Genomic DNA, 19,081 nt, shown 5'->3' on the forward strand with positions numbered 1-19,081 from the left:
GGATCCACTGGTGTCTCAACCTAGGTGAGAGAGCTGACCACACAGAGGGGGGGTGGCCCTGTCTGCAGGGATCCACTGGTGTCTCAACCTAGGTGCTCTGTTGTGAGCAAGACTTGAATGAAACTGACTGAAGGTATGATTATATCTGAGGTTTGAGGTTTCTCTTACTTATTGTTTTTAAATCCTTTTATATTATCTGAGTAGCATGGTGTTAGTTCTAACACATTAACATATTCCCTGAACTTAATCCAAAGAAGGTCCAGCTAAGCTTCCTGCTAGCTAATGCACCAAGCAGTGATGAGTTACTTGTGGGTGGGAGCAGTGTGTTTTCTTTATTCTACTTGAAGTCAGGGTGGATTAGCATTCTCTTCAGTTTGGGTTAGACCGTAGGTACTCATACCAGTTTTAAAAGCAAACATTAATTTATATAGTTGCAGACAAATCATTGCTTTGTCCCTCTTTGCTTATTAGGGGAATTTGTCCTGAGAAAGAAATCATCAGATGAAGCTATCATTGTATAAACATTGTGAGATGTGCTCCCACAGACCCAGAGGGTATAGGTCAGAGACCTGATGGATGCAGCCTTCCTGTGTAGTCACAGAACACAGGAGGCAGGAGTAGGAGGCTTCTCTGAGTAGTTCTGGAATATATTTTCTTTTGTAAGGAGAGATAACTATAAAAATCACAGTATAAGTGTGTAAACCAGCATCATTATCATTTTCAAGTAGTGTGTGCAGTGCACACTTGTGGGTGATCCCATGATGGGTGTGCAGTGGGCCTGTTTATGCTGGGGGTCACCATGGCTTTGCTGTAGCACATTAAGGCAGTAGCAGGCAGCAGGCTTCTTCAGCCCTGTCTTAGGCACTGCTCTGTTGCTGTGACGTGATGCCATGAACAAGCAACTCTTATAAAACAAAGCATTTAACTGGGGCTGGCTTACAATCTCAGAGGTTTGGTCCATTATGATCATGGCAGGAAACATGACAGCATGCAGGCCAACGCTGAGCAGTAGCTGAGAACTACACCGTAGGCAGAGAGAAAGACGCTGGGCCTGTCTGGGCTTTTCAAGCCTCAAAGCCCATCCCCAGTGGCACACTTCATCCAAATCCTTTTCGTCTTTTCCGATAGTGTCACTCACTGGTGCCTAAGCAGTCAAACGTGAGCCCATGGGAGCCATTCCTGTTAAAACTACCACGAGCTTCTTAGACCACTGCTGCGTACTGTGTTGCAAGCTATGGTTGACCCAAATGTTATGCAGTATATGACCATGCTAGAAGGATATGCAGCTCTTCCTGACAAAGACTTAAGTGCTGACTTACAATGGAGTTTCTGCTATTGGCACTGTCAGTGTCGTGTTTCATCGGATGAATCATTCTCAGTGAATGTTGATGCTTGGGAGACAAACGAATTTCTACTTTTGTATGTTTAAGGCCCAGCTCCACAAAGCATCTGACCAGGGGCAGCATTATCTGTGGCATTGAACTGCACCTGGGAGAAAACAGTGCCTAAATTATCCCTGGTGCCCAGAGCTACCAGGAAAATGGCTGAAAGTTCCAGACACCATTGTGTGGGGAAGGTCAGACTTCCCGGGACCCATAGTTTCCATCTGCATGATCTCACCACAAATGGTCGAGGAAATGAGGTGGGTGGGACCCATACTCACATTGAGGGCACCTTTGGGGCTGTCTAGCCTCTTCAGTTTGCTTATCCTCCCTTTGCTGTTATGCCTTAACTTTCCTCAGGCTGAGCTCAGGCTGCAACTCAAGGAAAGTATGTAGATGGGATCTCAGCCCCTTGCTCTGTTCCCCAAGCTCCCACCAGAGTCTGGTCTGTGGCTTGAAAACCAACCAATAGGGTCTGACATTTATAGTTTGGTAATATCCCTTATTTATCACTGCCATGAAAGTAGAAATGTGACATGTTTTAGGTTCCCATCCCCTCCCCTTTGAGGTTCCCAATAGTGTCTCTCATTTGGTCCATCAGAATGCCATATTGTAAAGTACTTGGCTTGAGGCAGGGCCTTGAACTTGGGTAGTACCTTTAAGAGCTGGGTAGAGTCTGGAGCACTGTGTTTTAGTTTTTGAGACCTATGCATCATGGAAGAAGGAAGTATACACAACACCTTTGCTAGGTGTCGATTTTATGTTACATAGTGTTCCTGTCCTTGGTTTCATAAACTGGACACTAGCAAGTTCTGTGGAGGGTTTTTTCTGCACTGGTGGCTTCTGGGTATTACATCAGATAGCACTGTGGTAAATGAAGAGGGAGTGGGGAACCAGGGAAGGGGCTGGTAGACTCACAAATGCTAAAGGGTTGCTATTCCACCCCGAGTGAGCAGAGCTTCCATAGTGGGTAGAAGCAACTCTTCCATTTTCCCATCACAAGTGAGAGGAATGGAGGATCTGTGAAAGCATCCCCTAAGGATCATCCATTGCCCCTGCATGTCCTGAGTAAATGACTGCGTGGTGGAAGTTCCAGATCCCAGATCAAGCTGGCCTTTGCAATTGATGGAAAGAACAGAAAAAAGAAATGAGTGCCCACTTACAAGGTCTGTTTTCATGGCTGCCTGAGATGTTCACCTGAGAAAGTAGATATCTTATCTTATGCCTTTCACTTTTAAAACATTATATCAGAATCATCATCACCACCACCACCACCACCATCCTTGTCATCATCTACTTAGCTCAAGCTGGCCGTGAACTTGATGCTCTTGCCTCAGTAACCCAAGCGCTGGGATTTCAGGCCTGTGTCACCACATCCAGCTCTGTATACACTTTTAAGAAGTGAAAAATGATTAAATAAAAATTTGAATCTAATGTCACAGAAAAATAAAGCATCAAATTAGTGAGAGGGTGAATGGTCAGTGAAGAGGGTTCTAGACAGTCTGCCTATACCTGAGTGACTTTGGGAGCTCGGCTTTATGTCTCTGGACCCCAGTGTCCAGTTACAGGGGCAGCATCCACTGAAATGGATGACATTTGATCCCATAAAGCTGTGCTGGAGTCCAACTTTTAAACCTTACATTCAGGAACCCCAAGGTATGACCTGAGCACTCAGACTGTCCCCTCCCTATTGGCTGCTCCATGTGAATTAAGGCTTAAGGAGTGTTAGCAGAGAGGATTGTAGGAAATTAGTTAGGGTAGGAAGAAATGATGTGCCTTTCAGGTACGGCCTCCAGGAGTGTCACACACAAAGCACTGGTAGGTGTTCTCTTCCAGGCACCCTGGAGGCCATGTTGCTGACCACCCTGCTTTCCCACCATCATCGTTTCCAAAGCTGGTTACATACTGCGTCAGGAACCATCTCCTTGGAGTCTTCACTACCGCTGTCCCCCACAGTGGGGTCTCAGTGGCTGGTTTTGGTGGCCAGCACCCTTTGAAGATTTTTCTGGCACTGCACTCCAGGTTGAGGAGGTGGGACCCACACACAGTAGGGCCTTCCTTGCAGCTTGTGCAGAACTCTTCCCTTATGATGGTGCTCATTCCCAAGTTTAGTTGAGTCTTCAGGCTGAATTTGTGCAAAAGGAGAAGGGCGCTCACCCAGCTCTCATTCACTAGTGCCCTTGCCGCTGTCCTTTCCTCGTGCTTCATTCTCTGCAGCGAACATAGAGAGTGGGGAAAGCGAGGCCTTACTCCTTTCTCAGGAGTGGCTCTTGACTTAGGAACAGCTCCCCTGTGTCTGGCAGGCAGAGAGCAGAGGTACAGTTCCCGACTCTACAACAAGCCAAACCACTGGAGGGCTATGTGCAGGAAGAAATGATGTAAGTAAGCCCTAAGTAAGGTTGCTTTAATGATGTACTCAAAATTTCAGCAGTTGTTCAGTGAGAGAATAAATAGGGTTTTATGATTTTATGGTTTGTTTGGTTTGGGTTTTTGTTTTTTTAACATGCAGGGTTGTTTCGCTTACGTGTATGTCTGCATCATGTGGGCCAGTGCTCATCAGATCATCCCCTGGGACAGGACTTACAAATGGTCGCGAGCTGCCACTGGGTGCTGGGAATTGAACCCTGGTTCTCTAGAAGAACAGCCAGTGCTCTAAATGAACCATCTCTCTAGTCTCCTGTGGTGTTGGGGTGTTTGTTTGTTTTTAGTTGTTTTTTTTTTTTTTTTTCTAAACTCACCAGGAAGAAATAGAATATGCTATAAAAACATAGACTCTTTTTTCTGGTCCTGGTGTCAGCATTTCTGACCTTTCTTAAAGGTTGTATAACCCAGTTAGTATGGCATGGCCTAAGATTATCACTAAACAGTGGGTGCAATGTCTCCATGAGCTTCTGAGTGCTTGGCTGTGGTTAGAATGAGTGGCCCTGGTTAGCACAGCATGTAAATGGAGAAGACTAGCTTCCCTGAAAGGAAGGCTTCATACAGAGTGGGGAAGTACATAAGAACACCATGACGGGCTGGAGAGATGGCTCAGCGGTTAAGAACGCTGACTGCTCTTCTGAAGGTCGTGAGTCCAAATCCCAGCAACCACATGGTGGCTCACAACCATCCGTAATGAGATCTGATGCCCTCTTCTGGGGTGTCTGAAGACAGCTACAGTGTACTTACATATAATAAATAAATAAATAAATCTTTTTAAAAAAACAAAAAAAGAACACCGTGACGTACAGAGGGTGCTTGAGCTTCTTGGTGAGGTAGTTGCTGCTCTTCAGAAGTAAAACTGAAAAGTGAACACAATGTGTTTAGCAGGCCACATAGGTTCCAGCCTGTGGCCAAGGACATTCTTAACATTTGACAAATCTGTGCAAATAACAAACACTTCTGGGTTGGGTTTTTTTTTGTTTTTTTTGTTTTCTTTTTGTTTTGATTTTTGGTTTTTTGATTTTTGGGTTTTTTTTTTAATGGCATCATTGTCTCCCATCTGTAATTCACTGGACCACTGGAATGGAGCGAGATGTTTTGGAGATAAATTTAATACAGAGTGGTTCCTCTTTATCTGTGGTGTGGTTACCTGCAGTCAACAAACTACCCCCCAAGTTTTAGAAATAAATAACTCCCGCTTTCAACTTGAGTGCTTTTCTTAGTGACAAGGTAGCATATTGTACCATTCCTGCCCGAGGAGGTGGGTTGACCTTGTGAGAGCCCACCCCACACATTGCCACCTGCCCAGAAGGCAACCAGTGGCCGTCTTGACTGTCACTTGACTGCTGAGATAATTCAGTGCCTGTGTTCACATGATCCCTACTTTGATAATAATGGCTTCAGAGGCAGTGCTAATGATGCTGGTTGTCTAGGCAACTGGGGTGAACTGAAGAGAAGCCATCCAAAAATTACTAGGTTATCTTCTCCCACTGTCACGTGAGGAGTAAGTTCGGTACGTGGACATGTCTGCAGAGAGATCAGCTGTTCCACAGAGCTCTGTTTGAAGGTGGATTTAATTTTTTTTTTCTTCTTTTATTTTTTTCTGTGTATACTTGGTCCTTAGTGTGTGTGTGTGGCACTGTGGGCCTGCAGTGCCCACAGCAGCCAGAAGAGGGTACCAGATTCCCTGAAGCTGGAGTTACAGAAGGTTGTAAGCCACCATGCAATTGCTGGAAACCAACCTTAGGACAGCCAGTACTCTCAACTGCTGAGCCATCTCTCCAGTCATTAGAAAACTTGTATTACTGTATTCTGCTTTAAATACTTGTTTTATTGTGGTTTTTGTGTTAACTGTGTCTAACTTAAAACTTAAACCTTATCATAAACATGTAATATGGGCTGAAAGCCCTTGACCCAAATGTTTAGGACTAAGTTTCTCGGGTTTTTAGACTTTCTGCATTTTGGAATACTTAGACACGTGTATTCAGGACATACATCCTGTTTGTTTGAGTCTTCTGTGCACTCATGCATGCAGCCTGGAGGCAATCTGGAACAGTGGGTTGATTGTGCCTTTGTTTTGGTGGCATAGATGTCCCCACTCAGGCATCGTGGTGGTGCCAGAAAGTTGAGGGTTTTGGAGCATTTTGGGTTCAGAGTTAGGTCTGCTTAACTTGTTTAGGGAAAGACAGTAAGGGTGGTTTGGGTATAACCACAGTAGTGTGCCCGAATGTGCCGGGGCCCGAGCGAGTGTGCGGGGGCCTTCACTGAGAGCAGTGACTGCTCTTCTTCTGCTTCCTGACTAATTTCTTTGTCATGATGACTTGGCCCCTCCGTCTCTGAAGTTGTAGAAGAGTTCGCTGCGTAAGAACCTCGGTTTGTTCCTTCCTAGTCTAGTGTACGGTTTCAAAGGACCGTCTCAGTAGGAGTAGCATCCCCATGCCAGAGCCTGGGAGGCTGGGGGCTGAGGGCGAGAGAGATTTACATAATTCTTTTCCGGGAGAGTGGCGTGCAGTTGGTGCCCGTGGGCAGAGCTGTGAAGAACACTGAACCAGAAGACCCAGTGTATAAAATACCAGCCAAGCCTTTTGAGCAACACTCCGTGCAGGCCGTCTGCTTTGAATAAACAAAAGTGGATTCTTTTCTCGATTGTATAAATGTATGCGCCTCTGACTTCCTTAAAACATAAGCAGAGGAACATAATGAACCCTCTCATGAGCGGACTGAATCCACCGCCATTGTTTATCAGAAAGCACTGAGCACAGCGCCCTCCAGCTTATTCTAAACTCGTGGCTCATCGTGAACTTTTCAGGGGTTTTAAAATTTAAGGATTTTAAATATATATATATATATAAAGAAAAAAGAAAAAAGTGCTCGAACACAGCAAATTCCAAGATGTGTGAGGAGAGGAGTCTGAGAGTCTCTTCTCAGCCATGGCTTCTGGGTCAGGGACCTCATGCTCATTGGCCATTGGTGCACAGAGCAGCAGGCTGAGCTCAGCCCTGCAGGATTGGTTTGTCTGAGGTCATGCAGGTGGGTGGGGCCGTGAGAGAAAGCTAGGGTTGTTCCCAAGCTCTGTCTCTTCCTGCTACTCTTTTTCTAACAATTTTACCTATTAGCATTAGGGCATTAATCATTATTCTGCTGGTGTTAATATTGTGGCTAAATGTACATAGCATAAAATAATAATTTTTTAAAATGGATGGTCATAGAAAAAATAAAGGTGCCTAAGGGTTTATAGTGTGTTGTAGGGTTGCATGCCTCTCTGCCTGGCTCTATGATACACTGAGGTCATATGCCCTATCAGCCTGCCAAGTTCAGGGAATGCTAACCTATAGAACTGGGATTTGCAGTACTTGTGAATTACAGTTGAAATGATCCAGACTCCAAGTTGTTTCCAGTAATAGAAGGGAGGCACTTGTGTTGGCTGTGCAGTCTGCCTTTCATTCCAGTCAACCAGCACATACACTCATGGCAGGTGAAGTCCCCGAGTCCTGGACATACACAGCTCAAAGAGCGAGAGCTACCTGCCACTGGGGTGAACCTGTCCTCAGGCTCTGACACCCTTAGAGGTGGGTGCCCTGCCCCAGGGCTGCAGGCTGCCTTAGGCCCCGACTGATCTCAACGCCAGCTGACTGGAACACTTGCTGGAAACTGAGATGAGTGAGCCTCTGCCTAGCTTGGTGACAGTGAGCCTTACAGTCCTTGAGGCTTGGGCTCTCCTTTAGTCCATGTTCTTGGTGATTCTTTGATTGGTTTCAGACACTCTGCCCCAGACCTGTCCTCTCTGTGACACAAACAGCATGGGAACCCTGAGTGAGGGTGGCTCCTTGGTAGCAAAATGGCAGCTATATTCTAAAGTGTCACACTCTTGTCTATATGGTAGTAATACTTTCAAGCTGATGTATAGAATGTTCTGGACTTTTAATCAGCATCAGCTATTAAAACACTGGTGTCATAACTTGCAAATGAAGCCATGGAATGGCATCTGTGTGTAATAGCCTGCTAGTTTTTCACCTTGACCAATATTCTGTCATTTAGATTATTCAGAATTGAGCGACTATGCATATGTCAACTTTGTATCACTGTTACAAAATGGAGGTGAACAGCCTACCTGGCTCAGGGTTACAGTCTGTAGTTGATTAGCCTCGTGACCTGACACTCCACAGGGTATCATGGTGTGTGTGTCTGACGGAGATGACTGTTCATCACATAGTGGCCAGGAAGCAAAACAGAGACAAGAGGCCCACACCCCTTCAAGGGCCTTCGCCCAATGAATGACCTTACTTCCTCTATGTTGTATCACCTCCCAGTAGCACCTTGAACATACAGGCCCTTGGGACATTTCAAATTTAAACTCTTTATTATTGTTGTTGTTGTTGTTTTATATATATATATGTATGCTGTCTTCAGAAGAGGACATAAGATTCCATTACAGATGATTGTGAGCCACCATTTCCTTGCTGGGAATTGAACTCAGGACCTCTGGAAGAGCAGCCACTAAGCTCTCTCTCCAGCCTCAGATCTAAACTCTTTTTTTTTTTCTTTTCTTTTCTTTTCTTTTTTTTTTTTCCAAGACAGGGTTTCTCTGTATAGCCCTGGCTGTCCTGGAACTCACTCTGTAGACCAAGCTGGCCTCGAACTCAGAAATCTGCCTGCCTCTGCCTCCTGAGTGCTGGGATTAAAGGCGTGCGCCACCACACTCGGCCAGATCTAAACTCTTACAAGCCTGGGTAGAGGTGGAATTGAGGACAAAGCCTTTGTTTCCATTGTAGCTATATCAACGGCATTCATGATGCTTTCTCTTCAGACAGGAGCCAGGGCTTCAGCCTTCTCAACTCACTGGCTGGGGCAAATCGCAGAGTTGCATCAGCAGAGAGCTGCCACTCTGAGGTAAAGAATTTTCACATCTTTTCTACTCTTTGACTTTAATACCCTTGTTGTTACAGATCTTTACACATTCATCATTTCTCTCATTTCCATTCAAGAGGCAGCAGAGATCTCAGCATTGAAGGGAGAATCTGAAGTGCCCCATTGTGCCTGACCCCTGCTGAGGGAATGCTAGCCCATTCCCTTGGCAGGTTTGCACTCAGGGATATCCTGCAGGGCTTTTTTTATTTGTTTTGTTTTGCTGGAGCACTTTTTAAATATCTTACATAGAAAATAAAAAATGATTTTTTTTCAATACTGTTTATCAAGGTCGTCCCAAGTTGGCTCTGAGTGAGCCAACAGTCCATCTTCACCCCCTGTCCTCAGCAGCTCCGTTCTGAGGTCATTTGGTGAGCCTGCCAGACCCAGGTGCCACGGTGCCCCGCCACCATCACCCTCCCAGACACTGAGCTGTTTGTGTTATATCAATGTTAGTTGTCTGGGCGTGCGTCCACGCTGGCTTGTGTATATGCAGGTGCGTATGGAAGCCACAGGACACCCGCAGGGTCATCCTAAGGATCACCGGCCATTTTCCTTTGAGACAGGAATTCTTACTAAGCCCAGAGCTCACCAATTAGGCCAGTCAGCCCTATGGAACATCCTGTCTCCGCCTCTGCATTGGTTACATTTGGCCTTTGTATGTGGGTCCTGGGAACCCAGTTCCAATCTGCACACCTGCAGGACAAGTCCTTTCCTGACTGAACTGTCTCCCCAGCCATAGCATGGATCTCCAGTGATGCAAACAAAACATGTGCTAGCACTCTGTAGCAAAATCTAATATTCATAGTTTCTCCTTGAAAAAAAGTGCAGCTGGGGCAGTGGCTTTGCAGCTGTTTGTGTTGACCTTGTTCCTGTTTGTCTCCTCCTGCAGGGTCTGTCAGTGCTTCTCCACAGCTAGCTGGGGGTGGGAAGAGAAAACCCTTTTGGAATTCTCACTGAACTAGCTTCCTGTTAAGTTGTTGCTTCCCTGTATTTCCCCAGCAGCAGGAGCCGTCGCCAACAGCTGAGAGGACAGAGTCCCTCCCTGGCCATCACAGTGGTGCGTGTGGCTCAGCAGGCGCACAGGTTGACAGCATTGTCGGTAAGTTCCTCCATGAGCTCCCAGAGATAGCAGCAGAATTCAGAACATGGGAAGAGAAGGGACGTGCAGTCTTCTCTCCTTACCTTGTCCCTGCAGTCGGGGTCAGCGGTTACTGACCCATTCCCATCCATGCGCTTCCATAGCTCATCCAGCTTGTGTCCCATTCTGACATTCAAATGGCTGTCTGTGAGGGCCACCTGCGACCTCTGTGCCACTAACTCTAGTATTTCCCGTCCTCATCCTGACTGAGTGGCCTTCAGGACTGTGGACAGTGCTTCACTGAAACCGTGTCTTCTCTTCACTTACCAGCACAGCATCTCCTGGTTTCCCTTCTGCATGCTTTTGCAAGACTGCTCTCCTCCTTTTCCCAAAATTTAAACACTGCTGTCTTCAGTGCTCCATCTAAGCTCGTTTAAAAAAAACTTGTTATTGATTCTTTGTGACTTTCCCATCATGCCCCCAATCCCATTCATCTCTCCATCCCTCCATATCTGCCCGCCACCTTGCAACCTCCCCTGCCCCAAAGAAAACAACAACAAAAATCTCTCTGTGAAACCAATGTGTCATGGGATGGGGTGTCCTACGTGACAACACACTATACCTTTTTGCCCAAACAACTTTTCTTGTAAACCGGGACTCGTCTCGGGACTATGGTGTTGCCCTGTGTCCTGGAGATCCTGCAGCTTTGGATCCAGAGGACCGGCCCCTTTACACACTCCAGCAGTTCATGGTTGGCATTGATGTTGGGGTGGAACAACTCAAAGCCCTGGATCTGGGTCTGGTTGGTAGCTGAGTTGGTCAGCCTGACAGCTCTCTGACGTTCACACCATCAGAGCTAACTCTCCATGACTGCCCAGGCAAGCTCTCCCAATCTCACACCCTTGGGACCAGCTCAACTGCAACCCACAGCAACCAGGGCCAGTTCTACTGTGCTGCCCAGGCAAGGTGCAGGACCCATACTGCCAAGTACTGCAGCCACAAGAAGTGGGGCCAGCGCTCTTGCTCTCAGGCCCTGTGGGCCAGCCCTCCCAGGATGCCTGGCAAGGGGTAGAGCGAGCTCTCCTTAAACTCTTCCTTTTAACATATTTTTAAAACACAAAGTGACCCTGTCTTTATTTCTAGCTTGGTTACCATCTCTCTGCTCAGATAAATCAGAAATATGACCTTTTGCCTGTACATCAATAGCCTACCTGATGTGCACCGAACTAAGACACATTTATGAACCCAAGTGCACTTAAACCAATTGTATAGCAGTGTGGTACATGAAAGGTATTGAAAATCGCTGTCCTCGTCTTTCTAGAACTTATAATAGTCAAGGATGTAGGCATTAGAATGCCATGGAATTGGGTTAAAGTGAAGGCTGCATCTCAAGTAGTGGTAGAGCCGTGAGTGCATGATTCCCAGGGTCTTTTGAGCAGGAGAAAGCAATCTGCCCTCCCAGGGCTGTAGAAAAGCAGACGTATATTTGGGTAAGTTAAAATATCCATGGTGATAAAGGTATGGCTCAGTAGTGCAACTCATTCATAGAATGCCTCCTCCTAAGCGTGTGCAAGGCTCTGGGCTTGATCCCTGGTGCTCCAGGAATGGGGCTGGGAGTCAAAGGAAGAAGAATGGATGGACAGAGCAATGCATGGAAGGGAAGCAGGAGGGATGGACAGAGCAATGCATGGAAGGGAAGCGGGAGGGATGGACAGATTGATAGATGGAAGCAGGAGGGATGGACAGATTGATAGATGGAAGGGGGAGGGATGGACAGAGCCATTGGACAGAAAGAAATGTATAAAGTGAGCTCCTCTCAGTACTCTGTGTTCACGACAGTGGTGGCAGAGAATGTTAGAAAACCAAGGAGCTTACACAAATGCAGACACAGCTCTATCAACGGTGGGAAGGATCTGAGGAGCCCTGGATCCTGGGTGGTCAGGGAAGCTACTGTCACTGTGGAAGAAGGACTAAGGCAGGGCTGGAGAGATGATTGAGTGTTGGGAGAGTGCAGTGCCCTATAGAAGACCCAGGCTTGATTTCCAGCACCCTGCCTCCAGCTTCAGGGAGATCCAAAGCCCTCTTCTGGTCTCTGCTGACATATATCCACTCACAGAAACACACGAATATGCACATAACTAGAGTAAATCTTATTATTTTTAAGTAATGTACTGAGGCAGAAATGGTGAAGGATTCATATTAAGAGTGTATTAAGCAAATGTGGTTTAAAACAGCCCCGCCTCTGGATAGTTTGCTGGCATTTAGGTGAGTTCAGTTTTAAACATGGGCTACTCTGTTTTTCTATGTTTGAGTTGTAGACAGTGTAAGGATGTAGGATGTAAGGATGAAGCTGTGCCCTGTAGGGAGGCTCCAGCAGCCCCACAGAGCACAGCCATCAAGCTGGCCTGTGTCACCACTCAGCTGTTGCCCATGTGCGCACATAGAACTAGCACTGCCTGTACGTAGCACATGTAGACGCAGTCTGTGACCAGCTCTGATTTCAGACCCTATGTTAGACCTGGATATTCAAGAACTGGCCAGTCTTACCACTGGAGGAGGTGATCTGGAGAACTTCGAGAGACTCTTTTCAAAGTTAAAAGAAATGAAAGGTAATTATCCCAGCATGTCTCACAGCCTCGCATGTCGAAGCTTTTCTAGTTTATGTCGTAGGATCTCACTTTGTGGTGGCTAGATTGGATTCTGAGCTCTGGGCTTGGGAAATTCAGCTGCTTAGGAGATTGGACCATTTTGTTGGTAAAAATTCCCTGGGGAAAACATCCTGTCTCTGTCCTCTTCTCCTCACTCACTCTCGAGTTTTCTGAAGTGTGTCTCTTCCTTTCAGTGAGTCTCATTAACACAGCATCTGTCACATCCCCACAACTCACTCACATCCCATCTGGAAAATTTGGGAGAGAGAGCTTCCTAATAGCGTAATGACTGCGCCATGAGTGTATGTCTTAGAAACCCATCTACCACCTCCGAGTGTTAGCGCACCCATGAGCTCCAGATTCTCCTGTGCTGTTAGACAAATTTCTTAAGATATATTTTTCCCCCTAGACAAGGCTGCGACGCTTCCTCATGAGCAAAGAAAGTTGCATGCAGAAAAGGTGAGACGACCCGCAGGTATTTATTGTCTGTACGAGGCTCTGATGTGCGCTGTGCCCTGGGTATTACAGCCAGCTGGATGGTTATTTGTGCAACAGTAACACAGGTGCTGCCATCAGTGCATGTTACGTGACATGGGACCTTCACAGAGGCATCATGCTTGCCTTCCTGTTAATCCAGGGAGCTCTTCGCTGTTTTATCTATTCATTTCCAGAGCAACACATGTTCTTGTCAGGAAATGGACATGCTCAGTGACATCTCCTTATATGAACTGTGTCATCACCGATCTCTCCATCTCCTTTCCAGACACTGAGGCCAGCAGCGTGCTGGGGGTTTTGTTTCTGTCAGGAATGAAGCCAAACATATCCCTACCCTTCACACTCATGTACGGCCCTGATCACATCCAGAAGTCTGGGTCAAAGGCTGCTCGGGGATTTAATGTGTGTTGTTGGAGGGGAAAAGTGTAGAAGTGTAGACCTTAGGCAGTTTGGGTGTGGCATCTGAAGTGAGCTGAAGGTTAGCTGTTACCAACTAACCTGACCTTTGTTCCGTGCTTCCCTCCACAGGTGGCCAAAGCCTTCTGGATGGCAATAGGAGGGGACCGAGATGAGATCGAGGGCCTTTCTTCTGATGACGAGCACTAAGCTCTTCTGCTAGGTTTGACGACTCCGATGCCAGCACCGTGCTCCCCAAGTGCTTCCCTTCTCAACGGGGTTCTCTTCTGCCAAGATTGCCATTAGCACTCTGGCCACCTGACTGGTTTTTGGGGTTCCCTTACCTGAGCTTTTAGAAAGGCGCTAGGGAGAAATCTTTGTTCCTGCCGCATAAGTGACGGAGGAGTGAAATGACAGTGTGGAAACCCTTCAGATCTACAGTCTTCGTTTTAAGAACCTGGGTAAAATGAGGCTCGGAAATGTGTAATACAGGAGAACCAAGTGTCGGAGAGCGCACTGTGACCTCAGCACTGAGGGTCTGAGGCCAGGCTGGGCTCCACAGGGAGTTCTGCTTCTGTGCTAGATTGCCCCATTCATACCGTCTGCAGGTCAGGAGCTTGTGCTATCGGCTGTGTACTGTCACTGGTCCCCGCCAAGAGCACAGCTCTGACCTAAGGTGAATGCTGGTGACAAGAAAGGCAGCTGTAGATGTAGGATGTGCCTAAGGGATAGGGAACAGGTGGCTCATGGGTTTGTCTCTTAGTCCTTAGTAAGTTCAGTGTCTGAGTTCCTGCCACAAAGCAGCAAAAGCCAGGTGTGTCTCTATAAGAAACAGAGGCGAAGGTTTCCTCCTCTGGGGAATGTAAACTCCCCTCTCCCCACTGCTGGGCAAGGGCCCTGAGTGCCCTCGTGTGGACCCAGGGAGCAGCAGTGTTGGTTCTGAGCACACTACTGACACTGGCAGCTGTGCTCTTCGACCACTGAGTGCTCTCCCTGGCGACGTGAGGTTTCAGAGCAGGTCTCCCCTTCTTTCTGCTTGGAAGCCAGAGGTTGCTGTCAAAGCACCAGTTCCAAGCAGTGCGGGGATAGGTGAGCCTCCCAACAGCCAGGTCCTGAGCCACCATCATGGTTCACTTCCAGGGCTGTTGGCTCCTCCACACTCCAGGGCCCAGCCCCAGGGGGGCACGGAGCAAAGTTCTAAAGGAAAAGAGGGGAAAAGGTCTAAAAGTGCCTAGTCTGTCATCACAGACACTTCTGTGAGGCAGGCGTGAGTCCCCTGCATTGTCGTCGGTCTCTAAGGATATGCGGCCATGTACATGGTACTCATCGTGGGCTGAGAGCTGGCCTGACTTAGTGTCAACCATGACTTAGGTCATGACCAGAAACAAGACGTACCTGCTTGGGTACCACTTACAGGACCTGAAACATGCTTGGCCAGGCCAGAACCAACCCAGGGAGGAGGCATGGTCCTGGTGATGACGGTATTCTAGAAACAGTGGGTGCTGGTTTGCTCCGGGTTCCTGTGTTCCCACTCCCCACACTCTGATCTTGTAAGCTTTGAGCTTGGGTTTACCACCAGCCTTTCAGGGGGACTAATACTTTAAGGTGAGTGCATTCACCACTGGTTAGAAGGGAAATTAGGGAAGTTGGCTGTGGGTTGCTAGAAAGGTAGAACTTGTTTTTCTTAAAATATGGAAGATTTTAGAAAATATATTAGGTCACATGATTAAGGGAAGAAATAGACTAGAAAAGGCTGTGGACTTGATTTTGCTGACTAAACAAAACCAAGTAATTAAAAGATGATTTATTTATAAAGTCTGCTAATGTGTTTTGTTCTGTTTGGGAAGAGGTGTGAGTTGGTGGAAGCCTGGTGTCTTTTGTAGTTTGTTGCCTGCAGTGTTTCAGAATCTACTTTGCCTATATATTCCTGAGCTGATGCTGTGGTGACAGGTGTTGTCTACTTATGTGCACATAAGTTAGAGTTCCACGTGGACTGAAGGTAAGAAACTGGCTTTCTGCCTTAAATACCTCTTGTTTCTATAACATAGTGCTTGGCACGTAGTAGGCCCACAATTTTTGTTGACAAGTACAGTCTGCTTGGTGGAAATGATCACAGAGTCTGAAGATCCATGAGTTCTAGATATGAGAGAGAGGGGAGAGAGAGAGAGAGAGAGAGAGAGAGAGAGAGAGAGAGAGAGAAAATAAGTTAAATTTTTCTTCCCTGAAACAATCATGTTATGTAATGATTTCAAAGTGATGAAAGCAAGGCTATTTTTACAGTTTGAAAATATGGCAGAGAATGAGAAGGTTGACAGAACCAGCTGGCTTGCTCTCTATTTATAGAACTTGGCCACATCTGATCTAGAGAGACTAAAGATTTGGGGAAGCTGGGCTTAAATAGTGGGGCAATGTAGAATGTGGTTCAAGGATCATAGGTCTACACCAGGCCTCGCCTGTGAACTGCTCCGAACGAGAGGAAGATGTGTGCCTGCTGTCACCCTCCCACTGTGGAGAGCTGGGGAGGAACGTCTTGACAGTTTATCATGTTCCTTGGGATAGTCTCCTTTAAATTTATTTTTGCGTGTATGGGTGTTTTGCCATTTTTGCCTGCAAGTATGACTACACCACATGGTGCCTGTGGAGGTCAAAAGAAGGAGTTGGGTCATCTGGGACTGGGATTACAGGTGTTTGTGAGCTGCCATTTGGGTGCTGGGAGCTGATTCCAGGTCCTCTGGAAGAGGAATCAGTGCTCTTGGGATGGTCTCTTAACAGTGACCATTGAAAAAGCATGAAGCATGGCCCCTTACCCTGTGTAAGCAGGAGAGTCATGGTGGAGGGGTAAGATGTGGGCTCTAGGGACTATTTTGAGGGTGGGTGTTTGCTGCTGTTAAGCTAAATTTAGCAAGTCTCTAGAATGGACAGGGGTTCTGGTTCATTAGAGCTCTGCTTGAAGGAGAGAGCTTAAGCAAATGCACTGATGACCAGACGTGCTCTTCACACACACCCGTCTACAGGGGACGATTGAGCATTAGATCATTATCAAACAGTCTCAGAGGCCTACAGGGAGAGAGAATGTGAACATCTTCCCCAGTGTTCTGAATCTGGATGGGCTTGTGGGCTGCTCAGACTGGAAGTTGACATCCCCTTTGTGTACCTGGGCAGTGAAGTGCTGCTACAGAGCAGAACGCAGGTCTCTGCTCAGTGACCTGCCTTGTACCTCAGGAGCACACGCTGAGTCTCATGTTCCCCACGGAGCTGCTCTATACCCTAACTATGAGGGAAGTAGGTTCCAGTGCTGAGAGCATCTTGCTTGATTCTGGTTGTTCCTCTGGTGTGTGGAATGAACAGTTATAGCAGTCATGTGTATCTATCCTCAGAATGCTGGGCAGCCCATTTCCAGTGTCCTAGTGATTGAACAGTTCCACTCCCCCATCCCTCCTTATGGAAACCTGGCCTTAAAATTATGACTATTTTTGGTATACAAACTTGCTTGGTGTACATGTGTGTATGGGGAGCGGGAGTCTTATAGCCTTTGTGTGTGCTACATTTATGTGTGTGTACATGTGTGCCACTTGGTGTATGTGAAGGTCAGAGGACAACTTTAAGGAGTTTGTTCTCTCCTTTCACGGTGTGGGTCCTTGAGACTTGAACTCAGGTCATCAGGGTTGGCAGCAAGCACCTTGACCCACTGAGCCATCTTGCCAGCCCGTTTCTTTTGTTTTCGAGATGTAGTTTTGCCACAATGGCCTTCGGCGTTCAGTCCCCTTACCTCAGGCTCTAGAGAACTCAGATGGCAAGTGTACTATGCCCGTGTATGCTCACCACCAAGAAACTGGGCGACAGACACTCAAGCTCACCTTGCTAACCAGGAGCCTCTCTGCTGTCCTTGGGAAAGAAGCAGCCATCAGATGGCTTTAATGCTACAGCGGTGTGAGCTCACTGATGTCCAGGGTCTGTGCTTTATAAGGATAACCGTGTTGGTGGGAAGAAACATTGATTTAACCTGAATTTAAGGACATGGACTGCATTAATGACCCATCCCTAGGAAATCTCCAGACACTCATCATTAGCAAAGTTCAGTTGCTTCAACTTGACTTTCAACCCTGCTAAGGCTGAACCAGCCTGCATGGCCTGTGACTCTTGGTGCCAGCATCAGAGCGAGCGTGACGGAGGAGTCGGTCTTGAGGATGGTGTTTCTATTCTCCTGGAGCTCAGACTTCAGTTCAGATGGGAGCAAGAGGCAAGCAAGACAAGGTCACGTGAAAGAAGGCCAAGCAGACTGGGCAGAAAGTTACGGCCAGCTTACACCACAGCTGTTTCCAAAAGAGAGCCCGGCTCAGAAGAGCTCCTACCCCAGATCTGATAAAGTTGGTGTATGGTGGGACCTGAAAAGCCACATTTGTACCATCCTGGGTGATACTGACACTCCTGGGATGTGCTTTGAGAATCCCGGGGAAGTAATGCTGGATTCCAGATAAAAGCAATAAAGAGTTCATGCACACAGGTAAGTGGAGACATGAAAATTCTCATGGTAAGTCATGACATGAACAGAGGTATAGAAATAAAAGCCCTAACAAATATGCTTGCCTGTCCCAAGGGACTGAGATGCTCTAGGCACAAAGGGTCTTCAGCCGTTCCAGGAAGGCCTGGTAGCAGCAACCTTGACCATACATATCTGATCAGCTCGCTGCACTGAGGATTCTCTGGCTCAGTGGACTCGGCACCAACTATGGGCTATTGCTGTGGGTGAGGTAAAGGGTTGCAGTTATTGTGTCACTCATTTATCCCTGAACTAGAGGGGGACAAATTAGAATTTTGGGACAGCTGTAATAGCAAGTGACCCGGAACTGGGTTTTGGCCACTTCCTTTTCGTTCCACAAATGACTAGCACTGTAGTAGTACAGTGGAAAGCCATAGAAGGCACAGAGCTAAGGTGAAACCCCAGACGGGCACTAGCTGGTGCACCTATTAGGCCACAGGAAGCCAGGGATGCAAGACTGCTATACAGGCCTGCTCTCAGGGACTCCCTGCTTGCAAGGGATGACAGACACAGGTAAACATATGGTGACAAATAAGGGCTTCCTGGGAGGAGAACTGAAAGCAGCTGCAAAGCATTGGTACAGAGGTGGCCACAACAGTATGGGGAGGAGGAGCAGGGGCAGGCACGCAGAGAGGATGGCAGAGTCCCCACCACTGCTGCGCTGTAGAGAATAAGGCAAGCAGTAGAGAGCTGGGCAGAGACAGGAAGGCCAGGTCTTCCATGGACGACCTTAGACTGGGGGCAGTATTGTTTGGCTTTGAGTTCCCCCCATGCCCACCCCATGTTTCTTTCCCTGATCCCTCGAAAGGGGACCGATCCCATGTGTTAAGGGCTGTTCCTGACTCACGGCACTACTGGGAGCTGGAGGAACCTTTGAGATAGGCCTGACCACACAATCACTGGGGCCATGCCCTTGCTCATTCCCCTTCCTTTCATTGCAGGCCCACAGCAGTGGGGATAAATGACCATGGGCTGAAAGGTCTGAGATCATGAGTCAAAACAAATCTTATTATTTCAGGTATCTCTCTCTATAGAGACAGTTATAGCTAATATGGACTGTGTGAACTGTGAGAGCAGGCAGGAGACCAGAGAAGTGGTGGGCTGTGCGGGGTCTAGGTGTTGGAGATGCGGCCATGGTGGTGAGAGCAGAGACTCTTGGTGGGAAGCCGTGGGCAAAGATGACCTCTACCAGTATAGTTCTGCAGAAGGGAAT

The 19,081-nt window shown here is 47.4% G+C and overlaps 1 protein-coding gene across 2 annotated transcripts in view; it reads left to right on the forward strand.

Moving 5' to 3' along the window:
* Aagab (alpha and gamma adaptin binding protein) overlaps positions 1-15,146 on the forward strand; it is a 38,803-nt gene extending 23,657 nt beyond the window's left edge. Inside the window, exons 6-10 of one of the 2 annotated variants that reach the window (XM_021172068.2) lie at positions 8,611-8,693; positions 9,711-9,810; positions 12,294-12,398; positions 12,847-12,896; positions 13,461-15,146. In XM_021172068.2, coding sequence (XP_021027727.1) covers positions 8,611-8,693; positions 9,711-9,810; positions 12,294-12,398; positions 12,847-12,896; positions 13,461-13,538 — 416 coding nt within the window. In that variant the 3' untranslated portion in view covers positions 13,539-15,146. The remainder of the gene's footprint in view (positions 1-8,610; positions 8,694-9,710; positions 9,811-12,293; positions 12,399-12,846; positions 12,897-13,460) is intronic. The other variant, XM_021172069.2, reaches the window with a different exon arrangement.
* Positions 15,147-19,081: the final 3,935 nt, after the last annotated feature.

The sequence above is a fragment of the Mus caroli genome, chromosome 9 (genome assembly GCF_900094665.2).
Source record: "Mus caroli chromosome 9, CAROLI_EIJ_v1.1, whole genome shotgun sequence".
Taxonomy (NCBI): domain Eukaryota; kingdom Metazoa; phylum Chordata; class Mammalia; order Rodentia; family Muridae; genus Mus; species Mus caroli.